General features: G+C 43.9%; 1 protein-coding gene across 1 annotated transcript in view; it reads right to left on the reverse strand.

Moving 5' to 3' along the window:
* KL (klotho) overlaps positions 1-23121 on the reverse strand; it is a 40873-nt gene extending 17752 nt beyond the window's left edge. The window contains exon 1 of the mRNA XM_059144257.1: positions 22281-23121. Within this exon, the coding sequence (XP_059000240.1) occupies positions 22281-23099 (819 nt within the window). The 5' untranslated portion in view covers positions 23100-23121. The remainder of the gene's footprint in view (positions 1-22280) is intronic.
* Positions 23122-26584: the final 3463 nt, after the last annotated feature.

Consider the following 26584-nt stretch of genomic DNA (forward strand, 5'->3'; position numbering starts at 1 on the left):
TTCTAGGGAGAAAGAGATCCTCAAAATACAGCTGAGGAAGACACTAGGAGGTGGCAGGGATCGGAATAGAGAGGCACAATACAAAAGGTTTCTTTGGGCAGGGATGTTTGAGGAAGGATCTATTAATAACAGCATAAATGAAGGATGTTAAATAAGACCTGGAGAAAAAAAACATTCTGGGTAGAGGACTGGGCAAGTGTAAAGAAAGATCTGAGGGTCTGGTGAGAATGTGGCAGTTTGGAGGAAAGTCATGTAGAAAGTAAACGGGGCACCTCCTAAAAGATCAGACATAGATATTTAGCCCCCACTCCCTCCTCCAAACCAAGAGGGGCCACTGCCAATGACTGACAGGTGTGGGAGCTCAGAAGTCCAGCTGGAAGGCAACTGTAGGATATACCTTATAGTTCAGAGGTCCCGAAGGGGATCAAGCTGAAATGGCAGTGTCCCTTGCTTTTACTCCTTCCCTAGTTCTGCTGTCATGCCAGCACTGACTTCTCTTCAAGCACTTCTTCCCCCAATATCTGCTTCTTGGGGAGCTGAGCCTACATCAAGCTGGGACCAGGTTGGCCCAGCCTTGTGGAGCTCAATGAAGAGTTTGGATTTCAGTCCAAATAAGGTAAAATTCACTAGATGGTTAAGCATAATGTTTAAGAACATGGGCTAAGTCAGACTGTTCTAATTCCGTGCCCTTATTAGCTGTGTGACCTTGGACACCTCATCTAACTCTTGGTGCCTCTGTTTCCTCAACTGTAAAATAAGGACATGAACAGCACCCTATGCTCTTATTCTTACAGGAATTAAGTAAGTCATTATATAAAAAACACTTATAATTGCGACTGGTCGGTTAAGTCTATTATTCAAGTGTGGTAGTAATGTGATTTATGATTATTAAAAGATCACTGGCTTCAACGTGGTACACAGTCTCTGGGAGGGCAAGATGGGAGCAAGGAAACGAGTTAAGTAGTTGTTGCCAAGGACCAGACAAGAGATGATGCTGTTTTGAACCAAAGGAGATAATGAAAAGTGGCCAGATTTAAGCCATCGCTGAACTTGGTGATGAATCATACATGACTTGCAAGGCAGGAAAAGAATCAAGGACAACAGACAAAGCAGCAAGTAAGGGATTGAGGAAGGAAAGTGATCAAGTTCTGTTTGGGTCATGGGTCTGATATTTTGGTGAAGATGCCTGCTTGTGGCTGGGTGGATAAGTCAAAAGTTGGAGAAGACATGGGTGGATGGTATTAACAATCATTCAAATACATTTCAGAGACAATACTGAAAAAGTCACTTTTGGCTATCATTCCCTAGTTTTTTTAAAAAAATGAAATGGAATAATTCTTAGATGATTAATTTAATCCCACAAATAATCTTAATTAGAGACCAATAGTTAAAGAACTGAAATGCAGCCCATAAGCAAAAAATAATTCAAACAGCTGGTTTGTGGCTACTTCCTACCCAAGAAGAGACCTTGAGGTGTTGTCTGGTTCTAAATTAGAAGTATATTCTTTTAAGAAAGGTCAAGGGATTAAACAAATTTTAAATCACCATTACATGTCCAAGGACTTTCTTCAAAAGCACTGCCACTCTTTGTTGTTACCCAAGTATGCCAACTACTCAATGTTATTATTTGTAGATCAAACCCTCTTCTATCAGCACAGCTCTGCAGATTATGAACTGCAAATCCTTCAGAAAGGATTTTTTTTTTAAAATCCTTCAGAAAGGATTTCAAGCAGCCTTCACAAAACCATCATCTAAAAGAGCACAAAAATAATTTCCAAAACAGAGCCATCTATAATTTTATACACAAAGATACTGTAACCAATAGTCTCTGTGTGCACTTCCCCAAACGTTGCCCAGGACCTGCCTCAATCATCTGGACCCCAACCTATGCTCGAGACCTCACATCCACCTTCCCTGACACACAGTCAGACAGATGTATGGAAACAGGCAGTAGCTGAACTTATGTGCCTTCACTTTGGACTTCTTAGCAAATTAAATATGTAGAATTTTGACTCTGAGCACCAAGCCTTATTGCCTCTCACTAGAGTTAGAACTAGTACAATTTCATACCCATGTGTGTTTCATATCTCATCACTTCCCAACCCAACTCTTTTGCCACAGGCAAGTCGATTTCTTGATACCCCTAACGCAGGGCTGTAGCTTGGATGACAACCCATCAATCCTGAAATGACTATTCTACTTTTCCTTTATTATCTAGAGCCTTCCCTGCCTTCTGTTTTAGATTTGTTTCTTCTAAGAAGTGTCCATAATTAACCCTGCTTACTCTTGGTGCTATTTTCCCCAGTTATTCACTGTAAATGTCTACTCCTTCCAAATTCAGCTCCATTCTCATCTCCACTATGAAGACTCGTTTGGCTTCCTGCATGCATTTAGACATTCCTTTCCCACCACATCCTGAACACATGTTGGAGTAGATTCCATGCCTCTTCATAGCCCTTCATAAATTAGTGGCTCTTCATCAACAAGAGTTGTATCGAAACAACCTGAATACCTCACAATGTGAGATTATTTATTTATTCTTTTAGTCAAATATTTTTGGAGTAGTTACTATGTGCCAGACATAGTTCTTAGATTAGGTGAAACAATCTAAAGGGACAAAAGAAAGGTTCAGTTGAAATAATCCGGGACTAAGGGATTAAATGGAACATTATTTGTTAGCTACAAAGGATCATCAACTATTTTAATAAATTATAGTTAGCTAAAGATAATGTGTGTGCAATATTACCTAATTTATGGATTATATGTGCATATATACAATAAATAGACTTCAGACAGGAATCATTTTCAACTTTCAGTTGAATGATCCAAGGCAGACCAATGAGATATCCTCACTAACATTTTTCGGCTAAAGTAGAGACAAGGGTCTCTCCTCCCTCTGGAGTAATTCTGGACTTGTTGGCATGGGAAGAGACCCTCTGTGGTGGGGTGTAAAGAAGCCAACCAGACCCAATCATGTGAGCATGAGAGAGAGAAAGGAAGGGAGAAAAATGGAAAGAGAGAGAGAGAAAGATTGCCCAGCCCCCCGCCATGGTAATAATTATCTCCAAGTCTAATTCCTAAAGTGTCTGGCACTGTTCTCCAATTCTGTGAGTTATCCCTCCGTCCTTTGAATAAAGACCCTTTTTCTTCCTTAACCTAGTTCTAGTTGGGGTTGCTCATTAGCCAATATAGAATTCCTAAGTACACATATAAGCAAATTTGAGATTCTATAAGGACCTCACTGAGGTAAAGGTATGCTTAGGAATAAACATAGGCAAGACAAAGGCCAGGGTACCTTTTTTTAAACCATGGCATGATTCTGGAGTTTTGTATAATCATTTTGTCTGGATTTTTCCAAAGTAGGTTACATGAAAGGCCTTATTCATTTGTTTTTAAGCATAAACTTCCTTCAAATGAAGTAAAAAAATTTTCATAACTCAGTTGGAGTAAATACATCAATAAATCAGAGATTAAGTTTCTTGCCTCATTTATCTGTACAAAACTAATCAATGTCAGTTAATTCATTCTGTTTAACACTAAATCATGTTGCTATAAAAATCCTTCCAAGTCACGGATGCTAGGTTGTTAACAAAATATCCAGCTTGTGACCAGAATCCACCTAGTCCATTAATCACCATGTTCTGGGAGACACAGAGGAGTTCCAATCTCTGGATTTTCTCTCTGTTTTACTAACAGCAACAAAATGAGAATGAGTAAGGAGCAAGTAGGGAGATAGCAGGCTAGATGAGAAAAAGAGACAAGAAGATAAAGAATTCAGATAAGGGATGTTTACCACAGGGTCAGCAAAAGCATCCTGTGGTTCACCCATCAGCTGGAATTTTTTCAGTAAACATCGATTACTAAAATCACCAACGTAATTCTATAATACCCTCATGAAACAGCTGCTCTCCGATTTCAACGAAATTGAGAAAAGTATTTTTCTCATAATAGTCAGCTTTACTTTTCTAAATGTTTTACCTCTGCCTCGTCACCTAATTCTCCTGCTTGGAATTATCAACAGCAGATGCTAACTGACTGACTCTTTCTGAGACTTGGAGATCATTTATCAGTTCACAGGCTCATTTACGGCTATTTGCTTTCAAAATAACTCAATTCCCCTTGCGGTAGAGAACACTTTCCATCTAAAGAGAAAGTGACATGTAAGCATGTGAGGGTTTCTGCATCGTCAGACAGGGTAAGAGTATGGAAATATAAACTATGTCCCTTGGAGGGCAGTCTGGGTGGCTCTGTCAGTTAAACGGCTGACTCTTGATATCAGCTCAGGTCATGATCCAGGGTTGTGAGATTGAGCGCTGCGACAAGCTCTGAGCCGGATGTGGAACCTGCTTAAGATTCTCTCTCTCCACAGTGTTTCTATTACCGAAGTAGCTGGTGGTAGAAAGTAACTTACCTGCCCTTCTTCTCCCTCTTTCCCACTTGCCTTATGTGGTAGAAGTTTCTACACAGTCTTAAAGCCACAGTTCATGGCGGATTCCAGTCATGACATCAAGTTATGAGCAGCATATATAAAGCAATTTTGTAAATCCAGGTAGACTAGAACTAATTAGAAATTATCAGAGTGTGCTGTGTAGAGTAAGTGTAGGTAAGCCCCACTTCATGAAACTCTCATTTCGGTTGCAAATGTGTCAACTTTCTTACTGTGGGGCAAGTTCCAGCTACTGGAAAGTCACTGGTCTTAGTTAAGACTAAGTTAATACTTCCTTCCACAAGTATTTCTGGAGGATCTGCCTGCCTGACACAGTATTAGCACTTAGGGAAGCAACAGGAAACAAATTGGGATAAAAAGCATTGCCCTCATGGAGCTTCTACTTTAGCAAAAGAGACAATAATCAGTGAACATAATAAACATCACAATAAAGAAGGTTGGAAGGTGATAAGTGGTTAGAAAATTCAGAACAGGGGCGCCTGGGTGGCTCGGTGGGTTAAGCCGCTGCCTTCGGCTCGGGTCATGATCTCAGGGTCCTGGGATCGAGCCCCGCGTCGGGCTCTTTGCTCAGCAGGGAGCCTGCTTCCTCCTCTCTCTCTCTCTCTGCCTGCCTCTCTGTCTACTTGTGATCTCTCTCTGTCAAATAAATAAATAAAATCTTTAAAAAAAAAAAAAAAAAAAAAAAAAAAAAAAAAAAAGAAAATTCAGAACAAAGGAAGGATGGCCTGGGTGCCAAGGAGAGGAGATGCATTTTCCTGGTGGAGCTCACAAGAATCTTTCCTTTGTTTTCCCATTACACATGCTGCAGTGTTAGTCTTCATTTTAAAGCTCTATAGGGAAAAATCCAGATGTGTTCTTACCGGGCAAGAATCATGTCCATTAACATCTACTCTCACAGAACTTAAAATACCCTAATCCACAGAAAATAACAAATCAAGCAAAGGCATACTCCCCTGGACACCCCCAGAAAATCAGAATCAGAGAATGGGATTAACCCAAGTAGACCAGCTCAGGGAGACACCCAATCTTTCTGCCCCATTTCTGTTTTTAGGAATTTTTTTTTTCTTTTACCATCTCCCTTTGTGATCCTAAATAATCCTCAAAGATCATTCTTTATCTGCCCTCCCCACTCCCCCAGATATCTACAAGAGGTTCTCCCTGGGCTTTGGGCAGGTTCATTTACAAATGTTCTTCAAGGGATATTAATTAAGAGGTAGAAGCCCCTTGGCCCTACAGTGTTGAGCCGCTACTAAATCTGTCCCTTCCATCTGGAGATGGCCTAAGAAACCCAAGATGGCATTTTCAATAGCCACTATTATGCCAGAGGAATTCTGTTTGCTTGCTTGTTTTGTTGTCTTTTAATTGTTCCTATAGGGTCTTCCATTCTGAGGCTAAAAACCAAAACCCCCAAATTCTTCACATATTTCATTTGCCGTCCCTAGTGAGCTCTTCTCTCCACTAGGCCGCCAGGAAGTACTTCGTGTGCCAGGAAGTAGGTCTCCCTACTTCCTCAAAGGCCCGGTCTCTGGGAGAAGCAGTTTGGAATGGGGTGATCAGGCTTTGCTTCATTCCAGAAAGTGGCTCTGAGCATAGGCTCCAAACAGGTGGGAAGCGGATTCTGTGGAATTGAGGTCAGGTGGGGTGGGGAGAACATTCCAGGCAGACGGAGAGTCAGAAGAAAAGTTCGCAAGGCACAACGGCAAGACCTTCTGCAGGACCAGAAGGCAGTGAGTGAGGGGCAGGGGTCAGCCTTGAGGCCAAATACATCACGCACCTGCAAGGATGTTTCCAGAATAAGGAGCTGAGGCTCCTTAGGCTCTTGATCTAACCCCCCCCCCAATACCATAACAAAAGGAAAAATTTAAAGGGGATTAAACATGAAAGGAAAAGAAAAACTTTTTAATCAAATTGTAAATGACATGGTTTTTCCTCACCCTCTCCCTTGTTTCTCACAGATTAGCGGTAAACACAAGGAAGCAGCCACCTGTAGCTTCCGTTGTAACTCCTCCTGAGAGAGTGTTTGCTTCCTTCCATTTTCCCGGAAATTAGAATCGCAAAGGAAAATAAATAGGAGCCCTGAATCGGCGGAACACGCTTTTCCACCACTATTATTTGTGGTATCATGCGATCATTATTTCACTGAGCAAATATTTACGCCACGGGCAAGTTCCGCAGGGCATGCAGCGTGGGATCAAAGCCCAGGTAGCGCAACGACTGTGACACAAGACTGAAAATCAAAGGGCCGTGAGGAGGATTTGTTTAATAAAACACAATGGGGCTCCAGAGAAAAGAAAGACACCTTCTTGGGGAGAGGTCTTTACCCAGGAGGTAGTTTCCAACCCATATACTGAAAGAGGTGCGGGTCCTGGGGAGATGGGAAGAGGCATTTGAGACACATCACATCACGGCGAGTGGAAAGCCTGTGAGGCTGCAGCTCGCATTTTTCAAAGCACCTCCCGCTGACCTCCACAACCGTGACCTTGACTCACTGCCCACCCACCCCCGGCACTGGTCTGTGTTCCCTCCTCATGACCCTGGGGATTGTGATGCTCTGACAGAAGTAAAGCTGCAGGACACCATTTCCTTCTAGTTGGTTCTCTTGGGATGCTTGCTGGGGGAGAGGAAGGAGCTAGCGTCCCCGGAAGACGTCTGACTGACTTGGGACCCCCGCGTTGCTGGGGCTCACGGACTGTGCAACTCTCAGTCATGCCAGAGCCCAGCCCCGCGGAAGCTTCCGTGACGGCAGCGAGAACTTCCGGAACCCTGGCCCGCCCTGAGGCAGCCGAGAAGTCTTGGGGTGTTACCTCGCAGTAACAAGTGGAGCAGATAAATACGGTTTAGTGGTTTATTTAAAACATGAGTAATGGTGAGTCTCTAGTTGTTAATGAAGGGAGAAGCCATTGGGAACTATTTAGGGCTCACATTGACCTCCGCTTCATAGTACCAATATGTGGACGAGGGAACTGACTCTGGTAGACATTGACTAGCCCAGCCCTGGATGAAAGTGTGCCGGGGCGCGCACCGGCGACCTTCCGGAAAGCAGATCGCAGTCCCGGGCCCTGACAGCCATAGGAAAGCCAGCTAGACTCTCTGAACCCCTCTACCAATTTACTTGCCCACCCCCTACCTCCCCCCCTCCCACCAAATACACAAACGCCCTTCAGAGTCTGTAAGCATTAGTCAGTGGTACAGTTTTTAAAACATTATTTTAATCACATACATTCATTCATGTAGTTTAAAATCAAATAGCACCAAAGGCCTGCCATGAAAAAAGTGTTTTCTCTACCTCGCTCGCAAACTCCCTCTCCTGCTCCCGGCAGATAATCGCATTTAACTTTTAGCTGAGTTTTTCTAGTAATTGCCATCATAGTCCTAAGTAACATGCTTATTCCAAAATTTAATAAGGCATCGTGATAATGAAGGGATAGTTCTTTCATACTGCCCCATTTTCCTCCCTTATCCTCCTAAATGTCTGTTCTTATTTAAATCATTAATCAGTATTTACATCAAGGTTCTTATACTAATATTTTTCGTTGCAAAGCCAAATAGGACATTAATAACATTCCCTCCCCACCCCCACCTTTTTCAGACAGTTTTTTGTTTTCCCATGAACAAATAACCACCTCATTATTGAACTTGCAAAATACTCCATGCATTTTAATGTTTTCATGACTCTCCATCATATTCATTGCCATTTTACCTGTTCTATTTACTTCTTCACCTGCTCTGCTGGACCTTTCCACCTTCTTGGTTCCATCTGGCTAGATGCTGTCTAGACCTGCTCTCCTCCTAGGATTTTTCTCTATTTTTCATGGATTGAAGCCATACTCTTCTGGATCCAATTTCTTCCTATTATTTGCTCTGTAATTTTGCTGGTACATACCTTCCACTGGCGTCTTAGGACAGATTATATTGAAGGTAAGCTTTCTAAGTCCCTACATAACTGTGGATTCATTGTTCTAGGAACTTAGTAGGATCTTTAGATATGAAGGTTCATGATCAGTTCTCATCTGGAGTACATTCTTATATTATTTCTTGAAAAATTTCCTGCCCTCCACTTCTGTATTTTCTTTTTGGAACTCCTCCTTGTCTGATGTTAGACTTTTGTACTTGACCTTTTCAATCTTTTACTCTTGTCTTCAATATTTCCATTTCTTTGTCATTTTGCACTACTTTGGGGTCATTTCTTTGACTTTATCCTTCAAACTTTTTACTAAACAAGAATCACATTGTTGATGTCCAAGAATTTTTTAATATTCTCTGTTCTTTTTTGACTTTGTGTGTATTTAATTTCCTGCACAATCTGTTTTTCCTGGTTTGATTTTCTGTTTATTTATTTTGTTCTCTCTGTTCCGCATTGAACCCTTTCTTAGAATATTCTTTTGATGCCTGGCTGTCCATTCATATTTAAGAAAAAAGTACTTAAAAACTGGTTAAAAAAAACTGTATGTATGGGCTCATCTTATAAAGAGCAAGTCATACCCTCCACAGATCGGCCGTGAGGCTAGTCATTTTCTTCTGGGACCCACCCAAAAAGTCAGTGGGTGAGATCCGCTTTTTGGGAGCCATTCAGAGACTTTCAAAGACGGGGGGGGGGGGGGACAACCTTCCCTTTTGCCACCAGGGAGACAGATGTTATCTGCTTGGAGACCACAGAGAAGTGACAGGAAGTTTGTAAATAGAATTCCACTTGAGCTGCTTTGTTCATCCCTGTGTCTCACCCCCTCCCCTTTGCTCTGTGTAGCGCCCCGAACTTCCACCTCCCTCTCTTTCAAATTTTCCCAAAAGTAAACCTTAGGTCTCTGGCCTGGGAGTGGGGGCAGGGTGTGAACATTCTCTATGACTAAGTAATGACCTATTTACGTCATTGAATAAAAGCTGTTTAAATTAATACTCATTATGTATTTCATACTGCAGGATGTGACCCCTCCAACTACCCAATCCATACGTTTGGGAGCTTTATGCTCAAAAAATCCACCTGCCTGTATCACCTGGGTGTCACCTGGGTGACTCAGTCCATTAAGCATCAGATCATTAAGCTCAGGCCATGATCCTGGGATCAGACCCCACATAGACTCCCTGCTCAGCAGGATGCCTGCTTCTCCTTCTACCTCTGCCCTCCCCCCACCACCACTTGTGCTCCTGCTCTCTCATGCTCTCTTTCTCATGCTTGCACTCTCTCTCTCTCTCAAGTAAATAAATGAAATCTTAAAAAAAAAAAAAAAAATCCTTCCCTTTAGCCTCTGTAATCACTCCATGTGGGGAAATCCCACTGTTTGTGAGCAGTTCTGCGGTGGGGTGCGAAACCTAGAGAAAGCCTCAGTGCTGGTGGAGGACCCTGGGCACAAAAGGATGGACCAGGGGAGCTGGAGGCTTTGGAGTCAGGCCTCTCACAGATGAGCCAGATACTGTAGGTCAGAGGTTGTGGACGTAAAAGTCATAGAGAAGATTTGTTTGGTCTTTGTCATACTTAAACAAGATTTTTGAGATAGCTTTAAAAATCAGAAAATTTCACACAAAATTCTGAATTTCTAGCTTCTTTTGAAATCACAGAGAATCTGACAAGACCATACCTCATCCCTCCTGACGGGGATTCGGCTGCAGCAAATGCTCACCAAAGGCCCCAGGCTCTCCTACAGCTGGCCCACTCGAAGCAATTAAAACAACCTTTTCACCCCTGTTGGACACTTTGCAGCTCCCCAGCAGATCATGAATTTACCAAGATCCCAGCCCATGTATCATTCTGAGATGCCTCAGCAGAACTGAATCTATAAGGGGGCACCTGGGGGACTCAGTCAGTTAAGCATCTGTCTTTGGCTCAGATCATGATTCTAGGGTCCTGGGATGGAGCCCCGCATCACTGGGTTCCTTGCTCAGTGGGGAGCCTGCTTCTCCCTCTGTCCCTCCCCTCTGATTTTCTCTCTCTCTCTCTTTCTCTCTGTCAAATAAATAAAATCTTTTTTTAAAAAAAAAAAAAAGGAAAAAGAAAAGAAAAGAACTGTATCCATATGAAATTGGTAATCCAAGATTACAAATTGTATAGTTGTATACATTAATTGTATTGTAGGTACAGGCACTCCATAAAATTTGATTGAATTTCTTGTATAAAATAGACGTATTTCTAAAATCAGTTTATTACCCAACATAATAAAATTGATATAAAAGTCAACATTGCATTCTGAGGTCATAGACTCTGATCATTTCAAGTCTCTGACTTACTTACACCTGTTGGGTCTCCTTGATTTTCCTGTCACCAGCATTTTTGGATCTTTTATTCCTTGCCCTCTATTGTTTTTATCCTCAGACTATGCTGTGTTCTTGAGCTTGAATTACTAACTGTTGTGAGATGAAAGTACATCAGGAGTCTGTAAGCCATTCCAAATTCATCATCTCCAAGAAGGCCCGAGCAAAAGAATTTGCAGTTACAATTATGAAACAGTCATCAGTTACTTTGAGGGGTCATGGAAAATACAATGCTTGAACAATGAACATTTTCTTAATTTTAAAATGGAAGAAAGTGTGGATTTTTGAAATAATAGACCCAGAACTGAAGTTATGTAATGGCTTAATAAAAATTAACTTCTTATGATATTCTTGAGGTCAAAAAAAGAAAAAGAGTTCTATCTATCTATCTATCTATCTATCTATCTATCATAGTACTGTCTGCTTGAATAATCAAGGTTGGAAAGCTATATTTTAAGAGTATTCATTGATTAAACAAAAATTTACTAGGTGCTTACTGTCAAACACTGACAGATGTTTGCAACATTGATTAATAGGAGATGTCCCGCTGAAAGAAGGTGACTAACAACATCCCACAGAGTTGACTCACAGCCCTATTTCTTTTCAACATTTTTATCATCAAAAGGATGAAAATTCACAAAGCATTAATCTGAAAATTTGGAAATGCTGCAAAAAAGCTCACTGCAACAAGAGTCCTACAGACTGAAATGCTGTAAATATGTGCTATAGCTAATAAATTAAGTTTTAAAGTGATGACAAAAATATTTCCTTTTTCTTTTTATTTTTTGCAGCTTCTAACAACAATCACAGTTCTCTGCCCTATTCCTCCTCCCCAGTCTTCCCAATCTCCCTTGCAAAGGTAAACACCACTGACTCCTCTGACTTTTGAAACTTACACATTTCCATACTTCCATACTTTCTCGACAGTATTCACTGACTTATGGGAGGTGAGGACTTCGCTCTCTGACCCAGGCAGTTCAGCTCTAGAACAGGTTTTGGATTTTGGGTACAGCAGTCCTCCATACTGACATTATTCTGCCAACATGACTATTACTCACAGCTGGGCTTTATAACATGGTAATTAAGACTCTGTTTTCTTTCTTATTTTTGTTTTCCTTAAAGTTAAAAAGGAAATTGCGTTTTTGTTTCCTTGTTTTGTTTTGTGTGTGTGTATGTCTGTGCCCATGGCTAATTCTTCCCACACTTTCCAATAGCCTGTTAGCAGAAATTTCTACACAATCACATCAGTCTCTAATATTTTTCTTGGAGATACACTTCTAGAATCTTCTTCCCTGCTGGAATGGTTGTTCTTACTTTTGAGGTACAGTTGGCTTCCTGGGTTGACAATTCATCATCATGTTCCTGGGTTAGACCTACTATTTTGTCTTCTTCCTTCTTGTCTCCATTATGTTGTTCATAAAGGGTTCATGGAAGATTTATTTTTTGAGACGGTGAGTATCCTGAAATCTCATTATTTTACCTTCATAAATGGTTGGTGGTCTAAATAAATCTCAAATTCTGGTTGGAAATACATATTTAAAAAAAATTTTGGTTGGAAATACTTTTCATTCCCTTCTTTGAATGACATCCCTTTCTGGTGTTTGCGGTAGCCATGAAAACACAGGGCTCAGTTCTGCTACGAGGAGTGTTGCTCCCCTCTTTGTAGCCACCACTTCACAGGCCCTATTAATTTTTTGCAGCTTGTCACAGGCTACTCTCCCTTACGAATAAACATGGTAGGGGTACTAATGCAGACCCATTCCTGCAGGACAGTGACCCCTTCAATGGGCAATATTGGCTCAAAGGCTCCTCACTGGCCTGGCTGGATCCTTCTCAGACCTGTACAGCCATCTGAGACTCTTTCCAGCCAAACCTATTTCTTGCCCACTGTCTTTCACAGGTGTTAGACATGTGTCACGGTCTAAAGTTTCCACCTTCTGTGGCTCCATCCTCTTTAGCCTTCACAGTTGTTTCCTTCAGTAAATGTTGTGCACATTTAACCCTGTCTTGACATTTGCATCTCAGAAGACCTAAACAAACACCTGTGAGGTTTCACTTCTTGGAAGGCAAAGAAAATGCCATTCTGAGTGATATTTAGGGGGTAAATAACTTCCCGGCACAAGATGGTATCCTGATTGCCAAATATTTCATCAGTGGAACCTGGGGAAATGTCCTGGTGGAGGGGAATGACGTTCTAGGTGCAAGCATCCAGGGAACGGATCGGTTCCTGCTGTACTGTCCTGAGACGCCATAGAGAGATCATAAGAAGCCAAAGTCAAAGACTGAATATAGAGGCAGAGGGTCTCATGGGAAGTTCACAGAGAGGCCCTTTTCCCCCTCAGTCGAAGTATAGGCACACCTTAGCCTCAGACCTCAGACCTGGTAGAGATGCAGAGCTCCAGAGATGTGGAAATGCTCGACCAGGGTAGGTGTGTTATACCAGGGAAAGAACCCTGATTGGGAAAACCTAACATTTCCCAGTCATGCTTCTCTGAAACATGGGAAGTAGTGACTGGGATCTTCAGACTGTTTGGAATGCTTAGAGACTACAGAGATGGCCTTCCTTGCCCTAGTTAGACACAGTGCTTTGCTGTGCTGAAGAGGCCTCGCCCTTCAAAGGCAGCAATGCCTCCTTCAGCAGCTGACAGACCACTAATGAGGATTAAATCCTGGGGTTAAAACCTGGAAACAGCCAGGCCTGACAGAGGAGGAAAGCATTATATACCGAAGTAGCTTCAAGATTTAAAATGTACTGGCAAAAACCCAAAAAGTACCACTGGGATTGAATTTTGAGGGCCCTTGGCTCATGGACTGGGATATAAGACAGGACAAGATAGAATACATTGACTAGGGGGCACTTTCTCCAAAAATGTGTGTTAATGTTTTGGCAAGGACTTAAGGAGGCAGGGCAAACTTGTTGCTAGAATGCTCTGAGAAGCCTAGAAAAAGTGATGGCCAACATTGAGTCAGCAGAAATGCTTGAGCTTCCTTGACAGCTGATGGAGGAATGAATACAAGAAGCTGAGAGAAGTAGGCCTATTGGAATAAATGTATTGCGTAAGGCCAAGTAATCCACCAGAGTTCTATGTCTCAAACAAGCACCAGAGGGAGACACGTCATTCACCAAGGCCATCAGGAATATGCTAGTGAGAGGGCACCAGCTTCACTAAGAAATTTAGTGGCATCCAGAACCGGAAGTGTGCACTGAACACTTGTGGCAGCTCAAATTTTTTCTGTACATCAGATTTTAAGAGAGGTCTTGGCAAATTCTAGCTTCTTTCCCTCCCTTTGCCCTGATGTTTCAGCCATCTTGAGTCCTGAAGCTGGGGGTGAATGGCCATCTCGTCTCTTCTGTCTCATGGCACACTGCTCTCCCAGATCGACACAAGCCCTCCTAGGTGGGGTGCCGGCACTCCAGCCCGAGCCACGTGAGCCCACACCTATGTTTGTAACTGAAGTTGTTCCGGAACGCAGACCCTCATCAGGGAGGGACCCCCATTCAGTCCCTCATCATTTATGGCCACCCTCTCATGGCACGGACACAACTGAGTACGTGCGACCCACACTGCATGACCCACAAAGCCTAAAACCTAGCCCTCTGCAGAAAAGTTTGCCAGCCCCGATCTCACCCCCAAAACTCTTAGCCATGCCTCCTTTCTTGGCACCCCCACTGCTCCTGGTACTTATTATATTAAGATACTTATACATTATTTGACAACTGTTTCTCCCCTACTAATCTGTAAGTGATAGAAGGGGAGGGTCTTACCTTATCCTTCTTTTGGTGCCCATGAGAGACCGAACACCCTTAAGCCACCAATCACCAGCCTCCCCCACCAACCCCATCCTCCTCTATACCTGGGGCAAAGCCCAGCCTCAGAGAGAAGCCTTTTGTCCTCTGTTTGTTCAGGGAGGCTTTGAAATGGAACCCTGATCAGGAAGGGTGAAAAGGGCCAGGGGATTGGCTCACAGCCCCGTGAGGCAAATAGGAGGAAGCTGAGTCTCTCAGGCCGCCTCAAGAGAGTGCTTAGAAAATATCCATGCTAAGGCTTCTGACTGACTTCAGATCATTTCAGGGAGGATGTACCTGAGCCCTGAGCAAAAGACCCTAGCACCATTGCCCATCTCTCCCAAGCCCCTGCAGAAAGGCCAGAGAGCGAGTAAAGAGATGCCAACACCAGGGGAGAATCAGGGTCACTGATAGGAGAAAGGGCTGGAGGGAGAAGACCACGCGCTGAGGAATCCAGAGAGATGGGGGCGTCATGCAAGAAGGAGGAGAAGCAACCCCAAAAGGCTGGCAGGACCCTGGAGGCCAAGTACATTCCCTAAGCCCCACCCCCTCCCCCACTTCCCCCGTGACTTTGGAGCCATCCCCTGGACCCTTACAAAAAGAACCTCTAAATATAGCCAGGAGTCCCTATTCTCTTCAGGACTCCGAGCCTGGACAACTCAGCCCCTTATCCTCAGTCGTCCACACCCATCTCCAGCTCCTTTTTAATGATCCTGGGACAGAGACATGTCTGAAGGCTCTGCTCCTCGTTGACCACGACCCAGGCCTTGCCCAGCCCCCCCCCCCCCCCCCCCCCGGCATGGATCAACTTTTCCATGTCCCACTTCACTTTATCCTCCAGTGTCAGAAGATACAGAGACCTCCCCAGGGTCGCATTTGTAGTCTCGGAATTCAGCAACACGCCTGCCTACCACACAGCAGGCTCCCAAGAAATGGGCCCTGGCTACCTGTCCAGTTCCCTCTAATTCTTCTTGGTGGAGGCTTTAGTATGAAGAGAAAATACTAAGGAAGAACAGACTGGCCTTTTCAGATATTTGAAAGGCTGTCTCGTCAAAAAGCAGTAGTTTTACTCTTTGAGGTTTGGAAAGGCGAAGAGCCAACCACGGGGGAGTCCTGTCCTGAAACCCTGAAATGAGAGGTAGGCTTCCCGTTCAATATAAAAGATAAAATCGAGTGGGTTACTTGGGAGGAGCTGAGTTCCTCTTGCTGCAAATAGTTGAGCAAAAGCTAAAGGACCCCAGTAGGTTCACTGTAAGTGGTTTATTCTGAGGAAAAATTTGATCTGGGATTGTCCTCAGTCCCTAATAATCCATTAGAATGGATTATTCCAATCCATTCTAATTATCAAATAAAGGCGCACTATAGACAAGGAAATAGTATTTACTTAACCATTGTATTTAAGCTTATGGACGTCCCTGTTTTCAGTTTCTTTTGAGTATTTCATCAAACCACAAAGATAATGGTTCGTGGATGATGTTCTGAAGTCCATACTTAAAACAAGAAAAAAGTCTACTTGGAGACTAGAGTTCACTAAATATTCATCTTTAGTTTAGTCATATATCAAATTATAGGAGTCATAAACTTTGGTATCCTTCTTTTAAACACCAAGTTGGGTCCAACTAAAGGTACTGGGTAGTGTGTTTTATGTAAAATAGATGATTTCAAGAGTGATTTGAATTGGTCAAATGCTATTGAAATAACTGCAAAGATTTCACTCCACTGGATACCACCAGTTGCAAATGAAGAAGTTAAGTGGGACAACAATTTCTAAAGTATTTACCTAATTTGTTTCTTCTCAATAGCTTAAGAGGACCATTTCCTATGTACTTTCACTCTCTTTACTATTAGGATTTACAATAAATTCATACCTCACCTTTGCAGAGTTCTTCAAATTTTTCAAAACATGTTAACATTCATGATTTTGTTTTCCTTCTCACAATATATCTGGGAGGTAGGCTGTCTGACAGAGATCGCTGGTTGTCCTGAGTGATCTGTTCCCACCCAATTTCAACATAATTAGAATTATTTGCTGAGCTTCTGGTTCCACAGCAGGACAAGAATTCCCAGGTTCCTTACACCACCTGAACGAGTCCTGCCAATGGGACGCGAGTGGGAGGGACGGAGCAGCCTCCAGGTCAGGCACTTACAAGGTTACGTTCTTCCCCGTACCCCTTTCTCTGTCACTGGATGAAAGGTCTATTATTTGCCCTGGAAACGCACAAAGTTCATATAGCTATCTGAGTAGGAATGTTTTCCCTGTTTTTCCTCACTGCTCCTCCCCCAGACACTATGAGAAAGCAGAGTACAAGTATTCAGTTTAGAAGAAAGAGAAAAAGGGGACACGTGAGTGCCTCAGTCCACTAAGCCTCCAACTCTTGACTGAGACTCAGGGTTGTGAACTCAAGCCCCACATTGGGCTCCATGCTAGGTGTGGAGCCTACTTAATAGATAAAGGGCGGAAAAAGACATGCTGAAATAAATAGAGATTGTTTCACATCTGCATTTATTCCTTCATTAGAAATTAAATCAGGGACGCCTGGGTGGCTCAGTTGGTTAAGCGGCTGCCTTCGGCTCAGGTCATGATCCCAGCATCCTGGGATCGAGTCCCACATTGGGCTCCTTGCTCGGCAGGGAGCCCGCTTCTCCCTCTGCCTCTAGTCTGCCACTCTGTCTGCCTGTGCTTGCGCGCATGCGCTCTCTCTCTCTCTCTCTCTCACACACACACAAAAAAAAAAAAAAGAAAGAAACAAACAAACAAACATTTATTAAAAAAAAAAAAAAAAAGAAATTAAATCAATTATATTCCTCTGTGCCAAGGACTGAGAGAAGCACTAAACATATAAAAATAAATACGATACTAGAGTCTGTGACTTCAAGGAGTCACAAATGAGTGAATGATCCATACTGCTTGTTATCACATAATGGGAATATTTAGGTTGAGCCTTTCAAGGCTAAGTAGCAGTTTACCCCAGGATAGAGAGGCAAAGAGATATAGTGATCCTTCAGATTAACTTTGTGCCCAGAATACATAAAGTAGAATATATAAAAAGTAGATTATCTGTTTAAGTATTTTATAAGCTAAACAGATATCTTACTTCTCTTATAAGTATATTTATCAGTTTAAGCATGGATTACAAGTATAATTTAGCAGTTTCCTGAGAAGATGTGAATCCTGGAGGACAGGAATTATGTATTTTTACTCACCCACTCTTTATTTCTTGCCTTCCCGAAAGGCACGTATTCTATTCTCCTCCTACACCTAAACTTTCCTTCATGCCTTAAAAAGATGACATTCATTGAAAGAAAGACACATTTTGTACAAATTGATTTTAATAAAATTCTGGCTTAGAACAATTATGTTGTTTGAAAAATTAATATAACTCAGAAGCATTCTATACACCAAAGGCATGACTAACCATGTAGTCAGAATCACAGTTCTGCATTCATTCATTTTGTACTTAAGAAGTACACATTGACATTATTTGAAAGCTGAGTAGTTTGTATTTTACCACTTTTCTACTGACATTGTTAAATATTGCTATGATTTTGAAATTATTAGTTCTTTTCCTATTCTTATAATGTTTCTTGGACTTAACTGTAACCTTTAAAAAACACTATGTTCAATCAGATATTCAAAGAGGAGTGAGTCAAGCCCTTTGGAAGATTTTCTGATGAAACACACTCAGGAATTCAGTACTATTCTACAAAATAACTAACTTTCAACCCAGTGGATTCCTCCTTCTATGTAGCAAATATATTTTAATGAGAGGAAAATTGGTAAAGCGCTTCCCAAAAGCATGTGGTATATATAATTGGAGCATGTATCTGGCAGATAAATTGCCTTCACTCTTACTTGGAAAATGAAAAAAAATCAGGCTGTTAAATGCCAGGAGCCACATACTGAGTACGTACTGACCACCTACCTAGGACAATATGGTACTTGAGGATAGATGAAGCGAACATGGTTTCCTTACTTAAGGAATCACCCAGCTAGTGGAAGAGTAGAAGAAGGCTAATGGTTATATGAAGGAGGCATCAGAAATGAAGCACAGTGGGATTCCAGAGAAGAAAGAGATGGCATTCAGGTGTGGAGCCAAATGGAACAGATGAGATGGTTCTTGAAGAAAAGGTGGGATTTTAATAAACAAGGGACTTTGTCTTGTTTGCACATGATGGTGTCCTTGAGAATGTCCATCATGGCGCCCTGCAGGGTGCAAGGGCAGAAGCAAGGACATCAGTAAGGAAGTTATTCCAATTACCCAGGCAGAATCTGACAGGGGCGTGGATCTGTGGGCTGGAGGAAAAGGGAGAAGTGGTTGGACTCTGGATATATTTGGAAAGTAGGTAAGGCTGTAGGATTTGTTGATGGAGTGAAGGTAAGATGTGAGACAAAGGGAGGAGTTAAGATGTGGGGCTCAACCAACTGAAAGAACAGAATTGCCATAGTAGAGTTGGGAAGAGGAGAGTTTGCTTCTGGATGTGTTTAATGTGGCATGCCCATTGGGCATCTAAGTGGAGAAGGTGGTTGTCCATCCAAGCCTGGAGCTCAGAGCACAAGTTCTGGTTGGAGAATCAAAACTTGGAGTCATTAGGATCTAGAGTATTCAAAGAATTCACCTGGAGTCCATCTAGAGACGAGCCCTACGCCCTCCAATATCTAGAGGTGTGGTATGGAGGACACAGGAATCACCAGTGAGCTGAGAGGGGGAAGCAAGAGAGCCATGCTGAGGAAGTGTGTCAAGAAAAGAGAATAGTGTCTAGACATATGCTGCAGACAGATCAGCTAAGCCAGGAGCCTTGATTTTAATGCATAGCCTGCTCAATACCAACCTTGTGTGTATCGGACACCCTCAGTGTCCAAAGTATTCTCTCCTCATCCCACCTCAAATGAAAGATGGTGTCTTTTTCCACAGGTTCCCAGTACAAACATTTGCTAGACTCCTGCTTGGGAGGCCACATGTATCTTCAACTGAGTCCTGGTCCTCTCAGAAACCCATGGGCAGAACAAAAACTCAGAGGCACTGCTGGGGTTGGAGTCCCAACTATAGGCCTCGGTCGGTGTATTTTGGGGGACATCAAGAATCATTTTCAAAGCTGTGAAGGCATAGCAGTCTCTCTTCAAGACACAAAGGAAACCTGTGTCCTCTTTCTGGGTTTTGCTCAGATGAGCGAAACAACCTGGGTTCCTAGAGCTCTGTGGGGAAACCCTTCTTTTAGTTCTGTTTCTCCTTCTGTCTCTTTCCCTCTTTATCTCTTTTATACACACACACACACACACACACACACACACACACACTTGGACTGCTTTTCAAGGTTTACCTCAGAACCAGGACCCGAAAAGAACAGGGAGACCTCCATTGTGAGCAGAGCCGCCCCCCTGCCCCCCCCACTCCATTATTCATTCCGAAGTTTGTTTGTCCTGCCTCCTGCTGTCCAGGCCATCAGACACTGCTTATCGAATGGGGGGATGTAACAGGGGGAGGAAGCTTGGTTCAAATTCTCAGTCTCCTTAGGCCACCTGTAAATTAGTGGCACAGAATAGGACAGGGAAGAGGTACTGGCTAGCTTCATCCTTCACCAGCATCAGATCTCCAAATGCAAAAATAAATACATATAAATATACATATTTATATTTATGTAAATATGAATTTATATAAATATTTACATATAATTATATATTAAGGGGCTTAGTGGCCCTGACAGCAATATCTAAGCCCTGGCTGGAATGTTCTATTACCAAAGTCTGCAGCATATGTTTTATCTTTCAAATAAGATAAAAACTTCCCTACCTCCCTCTCCCTAACACATCCACAAAGAAAGAGCATTGAAAACAGAACGAAAATATCTCATATGAAAAACTTAAGATACTGTCCTTGATGATGACGAGTTCCCTCTTCATAACATACAAGAATGATTGAATTCCAAACCAAAGAAATTTGACAGCGAAATTAATATTTTACAGCAACTAGCATTTTGTTTGCAGCATCGGCAAAACCAAGGGGCCACCTGTTACTAATTCCTTATGAATGCAAAGTCCACTGTGCTTCTGGGAAGGATGGTTAGTGTTTGTCAAGTTTTTTGTGTGAAGATACAAAAATATAACCGAAAATCTCATCAGAGGGCCAAAAGTCAAATAAGAGAGAAACAAGAGAAAAAGAGTTAAAAGCATGTTGACTATTTCATATATCAGAGTACCAGAAAGCTCCTACCAGAAGCTCCAATTCCTGATCTTATAATGCAATGCTCATGTAAGTTACTATAATAAAAATTGATGACTTTTGTATACACACACAGTTTATTACACACTCTAAAAACAGAACTTGTGTGATTTAATTCTTAGAGTGATTTTGCAGGAATGTTCTATTAGGTCCTCCAGCTGGTCCACAAATCTCTCGTTTCTGGTATGCACTAAAATTTGCTTAGGATCTTTTCAGAAGAGGGGCCGGTTCTTCCCATAACTTTTCTATCACCAACCATGAACATGTGATGTTTAGGGTCTTTTGAGCCCTTAAAAAAAATGACAGACTGAAAAAGATTCCTACCATGGCTCTAAGGTATCTTAATGAAAAAATATATACCCATATGAAATCAGCGTTTTCTGGTCCAACAAAGCCAGCACTCTTCTGCGATCTGTGGTAGCAAACAGGAGCTGACATACAGCCTAATTTAGCCATTTTCACAACACTAGAGGCAACTCAAGCACTGAATCACCTCATAACCCAATGCTGTTCTGCCTGATTATCTATGGCTTCCATTAAAAGTGTGTAGAAGTGGTTTTCATCTTGAATTTGCTCAAAATATGTGGCCTAATTCTCAATTTTAACTAGGTCTTCAGTAGGCTCACAACCAGAAGTTCAACATTTCAACACTTTTCTTAAAATGTTTGCACATAAAAAATGCTTTCTCTCATGATATGAAACTCTGTACGAAATGTACCAACAACTGACATCATTATAAAGGAAACTTCAAATCCATGAGACCTAATCTTGAGCACTAAGTGAAGGAGAAACAAGAGGAATTATGATTTGAGAGGCGCCTTTATTGTGGCATATCAATAATCCAGCTATCAAAAGGTATTAAGCCTTTGCACAAGGCTATCAGAATCAATTGTGTCAGGGTAATAATCTCATCCCCACAGAATCCCTGGAACGGGAGAAAGGATCATGGAAATACAGGTGTAGGACACAGTCTACAGCATTCTGTAGCTGACTCTGTATTTTTATGGCTGGCTCTGTTTAAGATTCTATAAGGGGTCTTCACACCCCCGATGGTTAGTATGGCTGATGGATGCCCTTGTACCTGCTGCAGAAAGAACTTCCAAAGGGTTGAAGTTTGGCTTGCCAGGAGATGTGATTTTGACAACTTCCCATTTGCTACAGAGTGTACATGGGCCACACACACGGGACAGATCTTATTGGATTAACACTGAACTCATGACATCTCCACAGGCTGCAGCACAGAGTAATGCTATCTGCAAGGCTCCCTAACAAGCCTGTTTCTTTCATTCACCCTCCTCACTCGCTGGGTAGGTGCTATGAGGAAAGCGTCCCCTCCATACCTCTAGGGATTCTTCTGCTCCCCAGAGAAAGGAGCTCCCCTTTCTCACTCCCCATTCCCAACTGCTTGGCTTCCCAGGGAAGCCCCAGCTACTCAGCTCACCCCCAGAATGCGAATCCTAGGAGACCTCCTGAATGACTTCAAAGGGCTCGTCGTCTAGGCTGGAAGCTCAGGACCCCCACTCGCCCCTGGCGTCTCCAGAGGCCGTCTCCCCGCGCGGCCCTCTGGCTGGCCCCTCGAACTCACCAGGAGGAGGTTGTGCGCCACCAAGTACCCAAGCCGCGGGCTGCCCCGGACGCCAGGGGCCAGGCGCCCGGTGGCATAGCCGTGCCAAGCCACCACGTAGGGGTTGTCGATGGTGATCCAGTACTTGACCTGGCCCCCGAAGTGGCGGAAGCAGAGCTCGGCGTAATCCCTGAAGTGGTCGGCCAGGGCGCGGTTGGCCCAGCCGCCGTAAGCGTCCTGCAGGCGCTGGGGCAGGTCCCAGTGGTACAGGGTGACCACAGGCTGCACGCCCAGCTCCCGCAGCCGCTCTAGCAGGCGCCTATAGTAGCGTAGCCCCTCGCGGTTGGGGGCGCCCGCGCTGCCATTGGGGAGCACCCGCGCCCACGAGATCGAGAATCGGTAGTGGGTGACTCCAAGCTCACGCAGCCCCTCGGTGTCGCGGAAGACGTTATTGTAGCCGTCGCTGGCCACGTCCCCGGTAGCGGGCGGGGACAGAGGCCCGGCGCCCGACGGCAGGCCGGCTACCGGAGGGTCTCCCGGGGGCTCCGGGGGGTTGTGGGTGAACGTGTCCCAGATGGATGCGCCCTTGCCGTGCTGCTGCCAGCCGCCCTCTGTCTGGTAGGCGGCGCTGCCCACGGCCCAGCGGAAGCCGTCGGGGAAGGTGTCGTGGAGGAGGCCGGCAGCCTCGGGGGCCGGAGGCTGCGCGAAGCGGGCCCAGGTCTGCGCCCCGTCGCCCGGGTCGGCGTACAGGCGGCGGCCTCCCAGGGCCAGCAGCAGCAGCAGCGGCAGCAATGGTGGCGGCTGCGGCCGCAGGCGGCGCGGTGGGGCGCGGGCGGACATGCTGCGAGGGAGCAGGGCGCTGGGGCGCCGCGCCGCACCCCCTTTATGCCCGCGCCCCGCCGCGCCGCCCGCCCCCACCGGCGCGCCCACCCCCGCTTCCCCGCGGGCCCCGCTGGCAATAATTACCTGCGAGGCGGCGCCTCCCCCCGCCCTGGAGTGGGGGTGGGCGGGGGCGCAAAGGGCAAGCGAGTGCCGGGGAAAGGGCGCGGCAAGCCCGCAAGGTGCAGCGGGCGCCACTCTCGGACTTCGGAGAAGAGGCACCTGTTACCCGCTGCTCCCCGGAGGCGCGGCGGATGTCTGGGGACCCACGTTCTGTCCGCGCCGCCTTCTCGTTCCCCTCCGCACGCACCCCAGGGAGAAGCCATCAAGCTGGTGTTCCTCGAGGAGGGAAGGCGGCCCACCAACTTTCCCCGAGTTTGCGCGGGTTCTGTGCGGGCTCTCTCGGAGTCCGCCAGCGGACAAGCACCTGCTTTCTCCTTGCTCCCGCTGGGAGGCCGAAAACAGTTTCAGACTGACATTGCTAGAACCGATTGGAAATTGGCTGAAATCTTACGGCGAGGGCAAGGTAGGGAAAGCCAGGGGGAAAATTTGAATGCTGTGAGAGAATGACTCGTGGCAGACTTTCCCTTAGAGTTTTTAGGTAAGATGCTCTCCTGGAGAGCCGCCCCAGTATCACAGGGATGGATGGTCCCTCCCCAAGCCCCAGTCCAGAAAGGGAGACAAAGGAGATGCTTGGGTCTCCTTGACACTTTGCTTTACTGTCCCTCATATAGTTACCTTTTAACCATTTCAAGCCAGTACTTGTTATTAAGTTAGAACCTGCAGAATTACTTGGAAGAATAATTCTTCCCAGAAGATGGAAGGTGGCGCCCAGAGGAAGGAGAAAGTGGCCTGTTTGTGTCATGATAGTTCTGATCGTTCTTATTAAAAGGAAAAAAACCAAAAACCAAAAACAAAAACGAAACAAAACAAAACAAAAAACTTAAAGAAACAAAAAACAAAGTACCAAGGTTTCGACTCTGAATAACTGTTGTTCACTTTTTTTTTTATCCTTTTGCATCTGTTTTATGAATAATCACGTGGTAGCTTTCAGCTCTGAACTTAGCAAGCAACTTCTCTGTGGCAAGTTGTGCCCACAGCTGTGCTGGAGGCATTCGTCCCACGAATGCCACTTGAGCCTAGAAGGGAAAGGGCTGGAGAGATTTAGCCAAGCAACCACTCCCACCCACTACAACAAAAGATTTTTCCAGTTGCCAGGGAACCTTTGAGAGAAGCTGTGGAGGCCCAATCTCCATTTGAAGGTGTATATAGACGGTCTATGAGTAACTGATGTCCATTTGGGGGCAGGGGGCGTGGGCAGCCTGGACCTCACCTTTGTAATCCTGGGTGGAACAGCCTTTTCTCCAAGCCTTAGGAATCTCATCTGTAAAATACAGGTTTGGGGGCACCTGGGTGGCTAAGTCCTTAGGTGTCTGCCTTTGGCTCTGTTCATGATCCCAGGATCCTGGGATAGAGCCCAACATGGGGTTCCCTGTTTAACAGGAAGCCTCCTTCTCCCTCTCCCCCTACCCCTGCTTGTGTTCCTTCTTTTGCTTTCTCTTAAAATATATATATATATGTAAAAAATATATTTTTATGTATGTAAATATATATGTTTTACATATATAAATATATATTTTTTATTATATATATATAATAAAAAATAAAAGCAAAATGCACATCTGCCCTTTCTCCTTAGAGGGTCATGAAGTGCAAATGTGAAAATGTATACACAGATGACTCAGTCATGGAAAACACAGACAAACTTAAGATCCTGCTAATATCCTTCCCTTCCTCTCCAGTCCTCACTCTGGGCACATCTGCACCCGTGCTCGATGACTAAGATCTTCACTGAGGTACATCCATTCTTGTTAAATGATCATCCTTGTGCTGTTTCTTACAAATGCAAAAGCAAGAAAGGTGTAAGTGTTGCCGACACAGGTGTTTTTATTAATTTCCTTTAAATGTAAGCACAACAAATTTATCCCTTATTAAATGGTCCCAACTCTAGCTAGCATATATCATCATGATTAGTAAGATTAAGCCATCAGACTGGCACAAGACCTATCATGAGCATTTACATTTTTAATAAATGTGAAATAACAAACAGTGACACCTCGACAATTAAAAATATTACGCCACATAATGACACAGGCACATTCACTTCCAGTTAAATGAAAAAGCTATGTCTGCCTGTGGGATCACATTTCCCTTCTGCAGCCCACGACTAGAGCATTTGCTGCATTGTAGCTTGTTAAGTTTCTATTAGCAATGCTTCATGGGGCTCCTGGAAAATAGCTTAGACTTAAGCGTTGGCTTATTGATGTACGGTCTGTTTGCTCAGGGCAGATCGTATCTACTGTAACTTTTATTTAACCAACAGTTTAAAAAATGAGAGAGGGTTTTTATTTTTGTTTGTTTTATTTTGTTTTGTTTTTTGCAGTAGTACTAAAAAGAAAAGACCTACTTGATTAAATGCTCACATTTGAAGTTCATCTCTTCTAAGGTAGACATCAGAACTTAAGCATTCGCAGAGATATTCCCAGATGATAGTTTATCAAAGAAGGAGATTCATGATAAAGTTCTGGAACTTGCTGTTTTTTCAAGATTTGCTCATGGTTATTAAATTCTGGATTCCTGAACTGTGAATATGTGCAGGTGCCCCTCCTCATTTGTTCAGTTTTATTTTGGTTCTTGTGTCTCACAACCACCTTCAAATTCTAAAATATGGGTTTTGTTCAATGCTTTGTTCTCCGGCAAATAAGAGATTAATTCCCTGCTGTGCTTTGAATGTGAAGGTGGAGTTATTGATGCGTGAAAGGAAGGGGAATTTTTAAAATTTACTTACTGACTTCTGCCATGGTGATGGTTTTCAACAACCTAGATAAAGGTGGTCTTCAAGCTACCCATCATCATCCACATTCCTTCTCCAGTACCTCCTCATCAGAGCTTCTCCTGTGGGCTTGGGGGACCACTGGATCCCTCCCTGGCCAAGGGAACAGAGGGAAGTCCATTGACTGACAGAGGCCCAAATACAACACCAACCTCACAAGCTCTCAGCTCACCAGCCGTGACATTCAGCCTCTACGGGGAGGTACTGATAGCCTCAGCAACAACCTCTCTGAGCAGCACCCATGGACAAAGCACCTGTGAGGAGCTTAAGACTTCACATCACAGGGGACACTGTCTGCCTTCAAAGGCAACACTGCACTGGAGAAAAAAGGTAAAGCATGTTGATAACAAATACATTGTTGAGCATTCACAAATGACCCACATGATGGATGTTACAGGAATTCAGAGGAAAGAGAAGTTAACCTATTTTGAGTTGGATGGAAAAGTTTCACAAAGAAATGGGACCATATCTGGGGTTTAAAGAGTAAAATTGGCAAGGAGATCTGGAGGCAAAGATCATAGAGAAGCAAAACCTGGAAGAAAAAAAGTGTTCA

The sequence above is a fragment of the Mustela lutreola genome, chromosome 13, assembly GCF_030435805.1.
Source record: "Mustela lutreola isolate mMusLut2 chromosome 13, mMusLut2.pri, whole genome shotgun sequence".
In the NCBI taxonomy this organism is placed as follows: Eukaryota; Metazoa; Chordata; class Mammalia; order Carnivora; family Mustelidae; genus Mustela; species Mustela lutreola.